A 10,000-nucleotide genomic window follows, 5' to 3' on the forward strand; every position below is an offset into this window, starting at 1 on the left:
CGGGGAGTATAAGGCGAGAGAATGGAGGAAGGGGAGAGGGAGAAAGAAACAAGGGGAGAGAGAAGTAAGAAGTAAGGAGACAGAAGAGGGGAGGGGAGAAGAAGGGGAGAGAAAGAAAAAGACAGAAGAGGGGAGGGGAGGAAGGTGAGAGAAAGAAAAAGACAGAAGGGAGGCGGAGGAAGAGGAGAGAAAGAAAAAGACAGAAGAAGGGGGGGAAAGGCCTTACCAATATCTTTCCGGCCTACTTCTTGTCGCTCAGAAACACTTACGCGGCAGATCTTCGGAACATCTCCAGAATCTGTGTATCGTGGGAATCGCTCGTGCGTCTCCTCACACACTCTCATTTGTGGCCATTTTTACAGGTATCTACGCTTCTGCTACGGCTACTACTGCCTCTGCTGCTGTTACCGCCACTACCTCTTCTACTTCTGTTATAACAATAACTACTACTCTAGTAGCTACTACCTTGCTCTACTTCTTTCCAAACTACCAAATATTAATACTATTACCTGTTCAGTTACTATTGCTGTTGTAAAGCTAATACTTACAGCTACTACTACTGCTAGTATTACTACTACTACAACTACCACCACGACTACTACTGCTACAACTACAACTACACCACCACCACTGCTGCTACTGCTGCTACTGCAATTACTACCGCGACTGCTACTACTACTACAACTACCACCAACAAGAATACTACTACTGCTACTACAACAACTCCCACGACTAATACCTTACTACACTACTACCATCCTATAACCCTGAACCCAAGAACTACATCACCCCCCACCCCCACCCCTCAAAAAAAAAAAAAAAAAAATAAATAAATCAATAAAATTAAATTTAAAAAATCACTCCTCATAGTACCCCCTTTTAAGAATAATCTTTAACGACCCTAATACATGAGATTTAATGAAGTCTTTCCCACAACCCCCCCCCCCCGCTTCGTCTTTGCCAATACCCAAGCGAGTCCCACGGTGTTCCTAGTGTATGACGTCACACTTTCAACTACAGTCTCGTAATTGTCATTTTCGTCCTTTTTTATGTTATTCTATATATCATTTCTTTTTATTTATGTATTTATTTTCCTTTTTGGGAGGGGGTGGGGGTGTATCATTTAAACCCCCACGTGCTTGGAATAATTTGAAATCATAAAAAAAATAATAATAATAATACCACAAGCAACAACAATAAAAAAAACAGTAACAATCATAACCACACCGATTAAAAAAAAACATCATTCATAACCAACACAACATTAATAATACCAGCAAAATACCACCACCACCACTAATAAAACTAGTGACAGTAAAAAGGAACTCAACACACCATACGAGATAGTCTTTCCTCCACCACAACACACAACACAAGATAGTCTTTCCTCCACCATAACACACAACACAAGACCAGATCTTTCTCACATATTCCCTAACACAAGATAATTATATACAACACACAACACAAGATAGTCTTTCCTCCACCATAACACACAACACAAGATAGTCTTTCCTCCACCATAACACACAACACAAGATAGTCTTTCCTCCACCATAACACACAACACAAGATAGTCTTTCCTCCACTGAAAACACTATACAGAACAAATCTTTCTCTGCTAGCACCTAGCAAAATAGTCTTTCCTCCACCACCTTTGCCACAAGATAGTCTTTCCTCCACCATATTTTTTTTTTTAAGACTCTTACCTCCGAAATCTGCATTAGAAGTTCCGGTTGAGGCGTCATCTCTGGTGCTGAAAGAATAAGATCTATTATTAGCAAAATGTGTATAATAATGACCATAATTATGAAAGGTAGGATTAAAAGGAGGCTAAAGATAATGGAGAGAGAGAAAGAATCAGAATAGTAAGAAAATAAAATGAGGGAGAGAGGGAGAGATGGAAAGGGGAGAGGGAGGGAGGAAGGGAGAGAGAAGGAGAGAGAGAGAGAGGAGAGAGAGAGAGAGGAGAGAGGAGAGAGGAGAGAGGAGAGAGGAGAGAGGAGAGAGGAGAGAGAGAGAGAAAGAGAGAGAGAGAGAGAGAGAGAGAGAGAGAGAGAGAGAGAGAGAGAGAGAGAGAGAGAGAGAGAGAGAGAGAGAGATGGAGAGAGAGAGAGATGGAGAGAGAGAGAGATGGAGAGAAAGAGAGAGAGAGAAAGAGACAGAGAGACAGATACAGAGAAAGAGATACCATCACCAAATCATGTACCACCATCACAAAATTACCTATAAAAATAATCTTAAACCATCAAACTCATAACTGAATTTGTCTCCATCGACTCTGCAGACCAAGACCTTTCTCAGGAGACGCCTGGGTTATTATTTCCTCTATTATTATTATTATTATTATCATTATTATTATTATTATTAGGTTATTTACTCTGCATAGTTGCAACCAATGACTCTAAACTCTTTGGTTGCAATACACGGTCCATCTTCCGAGGTAGTATGCAGTATGATTTTCTTTTGATACAAGAGATGATGGTCAAGTTGATGATGATGATGATGGTGGTGGCGAAGGTGGTGGTGGTGGTGATGATGATTATGCTGATGATGATGATGATGATGATGATGATGATGATGATGATGATGATGATCGTGGCGAAGGTGGTGGTAGTGATAGTGGTGGCGAAGGTGGTGGTGATGGTGATGATGGTTATGGTGATGCAGATGGTGATCGTAATGATAATGGTGATGATGATGAGGCTGAGAATGACGGTGATCAGGGTGATCACGATGACAAGTGTTATTTTTGACATTTTACCATTTACATCATCACTATCAGAGAGAAAGAGAGAGAGAGAGAGAGAGAGAGAGAGAGAGAGAGAGAGAGAGAGAGAGAGAGAGAGAGAGAGAGAGAGAGAGAAAGAGAGACAGACAGAATCAGAGAGCCAGAGAAAGACACAGAGCAAGAGAAAGACAGACAGACAGACAGATCCAAAGAGAGACACAGGGTATCAGTATCCACAAAGTATAAGGTATTAGGTAGATGACGCGTTGTAGTTGTGGTTCCCCTGTGGTCGTGGGATGAGGAAGGCGGTTATAGCGAAGGTTGGGGGGAGAGGGGGAGGTGGAGGGGGTGTTAGTGGTCGTAGGGTGGTAGGAAGGGGCTAAATGTGGTCGTGGAAAGGGGAGAAGAGAGGTGGTTGTGGTGGTGGAGGTGTGGTGGAGGTGTGGTGGGGGGGGGGGAGTCGTAGAGAGGAAGGGAAGGGAGGGAGAGAGGGATGGAAGGAGGGAGAGAAGGATGGAAGGAGGGAGAGAAGGATGGAAGAAGGGAGATAGAGAGAGAGAAAGGGGGATGGAGACACAGAGCGCTTAAGAAAGAAAAAGAGCGATCAAGAGAGTAAGAAAGAAAAAGAAAATGAACGACCAAAAAGAGAGAAAGAGATAGAGAACGATCAGAGAAGAGAGAGAAAAAGAGAAAGAGAGAAGTAAAGAAAAAATATCATAGTCACATAATGATGCGCAACATATAACTGTAATACACGGTTCAAAAAGCATAAACTTGGCAACAACAGATTTCACTCGCCAAGACAGCGCGGTACATACCATGAGTAACGCAATAACTATAACAGTCACAGCAATAGCAATAAAAAATAACTACCACGAATAAAGGTATTAATTGTAGTAGTTGCAGTAGTAATAGTAATAGTAGTAGTAGTAGAAGTAGCAGAAGTAGTAGTAGTTGTAGTAGCAGTAGTAGTAGTAGTAGTAGTAGTAGTAGTAGTAGTAGTAGTAGTAGTAGTAGTAGTAGTAGTAACGATAGCAGTGGCAGTAGTAGTAGCAGTAGCAGCTGCGAAGGCAGCAGTTAGCAAGTACATAACTAGTAGCAGTAGTAGTACTAGTAGAAGCAGTAGTTGTAGCAGAAGAAATAGAGTAGAAGCATTCGTAGTAGTAATTGTAATATCATTAACAATTATAAAAACTATCATTCGCAATAACAAAAATGAAAAGTATTAATAGTAATAACACTATCAATAACAAATCACAACACCAATAACCACACGATAAGCGTCCAGGGGGATATGCGAAGCGAGCAGCAGCAGCATAGTCACAGAGGACGAGGCAGCGGCGGCACAGGGGGTACAGTGACCTCTCGAGCAGCCGCGCAGACTGGCCTGCAGCGGACACTACGCGGCTCGGCTGGGATTCCTCGCGTACTAACTTCCCTGCACTGAACACTCCACCCTTCCTTGCTATGCGGAGTACATTTTTTATGGATATTTTACTTCACTATGCTTTATATTCGTTTTGGTTATGTATCGTTTTATTTTTTTGTATTTTTGGGGACAGTTTGCTCTTTTTTCCTTTGTTATGCTGAGTACTTTTTTTCGAGTTATTTTTTTAACTTTGACTGAGTACATCACTTGATTTTTTCTCTATTTTATTCATTTATTTTTAACAGTCAACTCATTTTTTCAACTAAAGTGAGAAGACTATTGTTTATCTATACAAATACGCATGTATATCCATGTATACAAATCTGTACACATAATATGCATATATGTACGTATCTATGCATGTGTATGTAATGGCATAATAGTATAATTCACTGTTTTCCCAGTAAGAGCTTACGTAATGTTAATGGCTGAGTAATAAAAGTAGAATGTACATAAACATGTGAAACCAACCAATACAGACACAAACACGCACATATAAATCTAATTTTTCCCTTCACCTGTCACACGTGTTCAAACATTTTACTAAAAATATTTTCTGCATCATTAAAGCCTGCATCGTTAATTTTCATTACAATACTTTATTTGCGTCACTACTATTGCTGCTGATACCGTAACTATTGTACAGCTGGTCCTTATGCTAATATTCTCATTGCTACCACTATGATACACACACACACACACACACACACACACACACACACACACACACACACACACACACACACACACACACACACACACACACATATATATATATATATATATATATATATATATATATATATATATATATATATATATATATATATATATATATATATATACAGCCATTACCACTCTACTGTCTCATCATAAATAAAACTCCTCTTTTTCCTCATCAAATTGTATCACTATAATCTTACCTGCACAAACATCTGTCGCGACCTCGCTAAATTTCTTACTGATGTTACTATTACAACTCTGATTTCCATCACGGTATCACTCCACCAATACCTCTGTCCTATAACTACCATTACTACCGGCTTTACTGTACTGCCTCCATCTAGAGAAATAGCCAATTCCATCTCTACTACCACAGGTATCACCACCATCCATTATGTATCATCAATTATTATTATTACTGTTACCATTATCTTTTTTCTTCTTTTTGCATGCGTATGTTACTATATAAACAAGATTTTCGGGAAAATGCTGAAATTTTCTCTTAAGATCACATGCACCGGTAGAGAAGTAATTTCCAAATGAAGTGCAACGTTACAATGTAATTTGAGTTCTACTCTCACGGTCTCTGCATTTTCGCCACGCAAATAACAGAAAAAAAAACGTAATCTTGGTCAATACAGCTTTAAACATAAGCGCGGTTAATAATACACATTACTTAAATTCTGTAGTAAAGCATTTTCTTTTTTTCTTTCTTTTTTTTGTACTTCCGCAAGTCCAGGGGGGAGGGGGGGGTTGAGAACGAACAGCTGATTTGAAAAAAGTGCGTTCAAGTCGCGATAAAAACTCCTGTCCAACGTGTTTCGAATTTTGTTTCCAACGTTCGATTCATACCACATTTTTTTTGTTTGTTTGTTTGTTTTTTGTATAGGGAGAGACAGATTCGAGGCATCAATCTATCACAAAAAAGGATAATAATTGTCCGTTACTGTCTACAGAAAATCGTTAAGAATCAGTGCACTACAGCAGCTACCACACCGACCCCCCCCCCTTTTAACAGAGGAAGACTAAACCACCTAATCCCGCTACCTATTGCTCTATCGCCACTACCATATTGCTCTATTCCCGCTATCAATTGCTTATTCCCGCTAATAAATTCCTCTATTCCCGCTACCATATTGCTCTATTCCCGCTATCAATTGCTCTATTCCCCCGCTACCTATTACCCTATTCCTGCTCTTAATCACATATTCCCGCTACCAAACTGCTCTATTCCCGCCACCAACTCCTGTAACCCCGCTATCAATACCTCTATTCTCGCTAAGTAACTCCTATTCCCGCTAAAAAAAACTCCTATTCCCGCTAAGTAACTCCTATTCCCGCTAAGTAACTCCTATTCCCGCTAAGTAACTCATATTCCCGCTAAGTAACTCCTATTCCCGCTAAGTAACTCCTATTCCCGCTAAGTAACTCCCATTCCCGCTAAGTAACTCCTATTCCCGCTAAAATAAAATCCTCCATTCCCGTCAACACCATTCCTACACCAACCACCACCAACCTTATTACAGACTCCTTCTCAATTCCCGTTTCACAGAAAACCCTTCAGTCAGCCAGTCAAGTGGTGAGTCACTCCCATAGGTTCTCTGGGTTTCTTTCCATTTAGGGAGTCTTAAAACCCCCTTTTTGTGGAGTTTTGTGTTCGTCTTGTGCCTTTTTTCGGAACCTGTTGGTCTGGTTTCGATTTTTGTTAATCTGTTTTGTTATTTATGTACTTATTGTTGTTATTATTACTATCATTATCATTATTATTATTACTATTATCATCATCATTATTATTACCATCTATTATTATTATTACTATTATTATTATTATTATTATTATTATTATCATTATTATTATTATCATTATTATTATTATCATTATTATTATTATCATTATTATTATTATTATTATCATCATCATCATTATTATTATTATTATTATTATTATTATTACCATCTATCATCATTATTATTATCTATTATCATTATTTTTATCTATTTTTTGTCAAGGGATGACGAAAGTTATCATGTTTTATGTGTGTTATTGTCAGTATTACTATTGTTATTTAACAGTGGCTGTAGTATTGTTATCTTTATCGTTAATGGTCATCGTTATCATTATCTTCGACATAAACTTTTTAAAAACATGATTTCAACAATGTACTTATAACCAATACTACTAATAGTAATAAAAATAATGAAAATCACAAAAGTAATGCTAATAATGATAATAATAAAAACAATGATAATGATGATGATGTAATAATTATTACCGCACTCGATATCATGATAATCATTGCCATAAATCATTATGATAATTCTTGCTATGATGAATGTTATGATACTTATTGCCATAATCAATATTATAACCATTCTAGTCATTACTACTATCATTATGACTTAGCTTCATCATTATCATTCACGGTTACTACTGTCACTGTAATTTTACCAACCGACATATTTAGCATATCAAAACCATTAATAAAATACCTCAAAATTACAATACGATAACATAACACTAAATAAATAAATAATAAATAATGAATAATAATAATAAATAAATAAAAGAAAATAAAATCATAAATCATAATAACCAAAAGAAAATAAATAAATAATAAAAAATAATAAACAATAATAAAGAAAGAAAATAGACAAAACATAAAATAAAATAAATATGAGTAAGTTTATTAAAGGTCCTAAAAGCCTTTAACTCGCAAGGGAAAAATACTATTGACCAACAGTGATAAAAGGCTGTTAAAATACGTCTGCCGGCAACCCGTTTCTTATCATGCGAGACATCAGTAAAGAATTATATAAACAAAAAAATAATACAAAGAAATGGTACGTAATTTTTTTGTGGGAGTGATATTCGTGTTAACATTCGTTGTGGTTTGTCTTTGTTTTTATTTTGTTCTTTGACTGAATTGTTAATGTAGACAATTATGTGGAAGGGAAGGGAAGGGAAGGGAAGGGAAGGGAGGGAAGGGAAGGGAAGGGAAGGGAAGGGAAGGGAAGGGAAGGGAAGGGAAGGGAAGGGAAGGGAAGGGAAGGGAAGGGAGAAGGGAAGGGAGAGGGAGGGGAAGAGGAAGAGAAGGAAGGAAGAGAAGAGAAGAGAAGAAAGAGAAGAGAAGAAGAGAGAAGAGAAGAGAAGAGAAGAGAAGGAAAGAGAAACGAAGGAAATAAGGAAGGAAGGAAAAAGATGAAGGAAAGAACTAAAGAGACGCGTGAGGACAGAAAACGAGAAGAAAAAAAGAGAGAAAAAATACTCGAGAAGCGGAAGAGAGGGGGGGGGGGCGGGAAAAACCGTCGTCAGGGCCTTGTTTCCCCGGAATGTTGAGGCATCTTCCGGGCCGCGAGCGTCACGGGCGCGTCACGGCCCGCCCGCAGCCGCAGCACGTACGCCACGGTCTCTTTCCCAGGCCGATGCTCCTCGCCCGCGCGGAGCCTCCTGGGGGTGCGTGCGGGTGTGCGTACGTATATGCATACAGAGAGACATATAATCTTGGATACACATATACATGCATGTATATACATACATACTGTACATACACGGACACACACACACATGCGCGTATACAGACAAACACACATACGCGCGCAAACACACACATATACATACACGAATGCATATACATCCATACTCCACATACATATACATATACACACTTCTATACAATCCCAAAATACACGTACACGCAGAGGTACACAGACACAGACAGACAGACACACAGGCAGACGTGACTGACAGGAGAAAGGGACGAGAAGGCGATTTATAAAAATCCATTCGTACCACAAAGTCTGCGGAATCCAATTAAAGGGATCTCTCCGTACCCTGGGATTAGGGGTGTGAGGTCAGAGGTCAGGCGGTTAATTACGTAAGTTATGATTAATACAAATCCGTGGTCATGTGTGAACGTTTGTCGTGACCTTATTGGAACTGATTCTCTTCTTGAAGTTACAGATTCAAAGACCATATATAACACAAGAACACAGAGACGCATGTACACACACACACACGCGCGCACGCATGTACAGACGCGCACACACACACACACACACACACACACACACACACACACACACACACACACACATATACAGACGCACACAACTACCTGAGATAGTGGGGGCACCATCCCAGGCAGTTACACAAACGCAACCAAACACACAAATTCGACCCCCATTCGCACAGACCAGAAGCGCGAGGACAGACAGACATACAGACACACACACACACACCATGCCCCCCCCCTCACCCCCGCAAAAAAGAAACCAGGAAACTCATTTTCGATCTTCTTGTCGCTCCTGAAGACACACACAGACACACACTCCTTGGGCTTCTCGCTGAAAAACACGTGGTGGCGCCGTCTGCCGTCTTTCGCACTCCGGCCCCCTCCATTCCCCTGAATAACTGTCGATAACTAGAGGGAGGGGGAGAGAGAGAGAGAGAGAGAGAGAGAGAGAGAGAGAGAGAGAGAGAGAGAGACAAAGAGAGAAAGACAGAGAGAGAGAGAGAGAGAGAGAGAGAGAGAAGGGGGGGATTGCATTCAACTCCCCCCGTGACTTTCGCGGGATGATGGCTACCCCGCTTGGCACGTCGGTGGCTTTCGGTCTACATGATGCGTTTTATGTTCTATGTGGTATTCTTCCTATGTTACCTCCTCTGCTTATGCGCCCACACGCCCTCCCTCCCTCCTCCATTATGATACGACGGGTCATGAGTAACAATTTCTTTTTTTTTTCGAGTTGGAAAATTAATATATGTTGGGCTCTGACATTTCCATCCTTCCTTCCCTCCTTCCAGCTCATTCCTTCCCTCCTTCCCTTTCCTTCTTCCCTCCTTCTCTCTCCTTGCTTCCCTCTGCTTTCTTTCATCCTTCCCTCCTTCCTTTCTTCATTCCCTCCTTCTCTCTCCTTGCTTCCCTCTGCTTTCTTTCATCCTTCCCTCCTTCCTTTCCTCCTTCTCTCTCCTTCCTTCCCTCCTTCTCTCTCCTTCCTTTCCTCTTTCCCTCCTTCCTTCCCTCCTCCCCTCTCCTTCCTTCCCTCCTTCTCTCTCCTTCCCTCTCCTTCCTTCCCTCCTCCCCTCTCCTTCCTATCCCAGATCCTAAAGTGCCACT

At 40.2% G+C, this 10,000-nt stretch overlaps 1 protein-coding gene across 6 annotated transcripts in view; it reads right to left on the minus strand.

The window, feature by feature from the left end:
* Positions 1-1,756, minus strand: part of LOC113804773 (uncharacterized) — a 28,944-nt gene extending 27,188 nt beyond the window's left edge. For all 6 annotated transcript variants that reach the window (XM_070145067.1, XM_070145063.1, XM_070145069.1 and 3 more), the window contains exon 1: positions 1,710-1,756. In XM_070145067.1, the coding sequence (XP_070001168.1) occupies positions 1,710-1,748 (39 nt within the window). In that variant the 5' untranslated portion in view covers positions 1,749-1,756. The remainder of the gene's footprint in view (positions 1-1,709) is intronic.
* Positions 1,757-10,000: the final 8,244 nt, after the last annotated feature.

Source organism: Penaeus vannamei, chromosome 33 (genome assembly GCF_042767895.1).
Source record: "Penaeus vannamei isolate JL-2024 chromosome 33, ASM4276789v1, whole genome shotgun sequence".
NCBI lineage: Eukaryota > Metazoa > Arthropoda > Malacostraca > Decapoda > Penaeidae > Penaeus > Penaeus vannamei.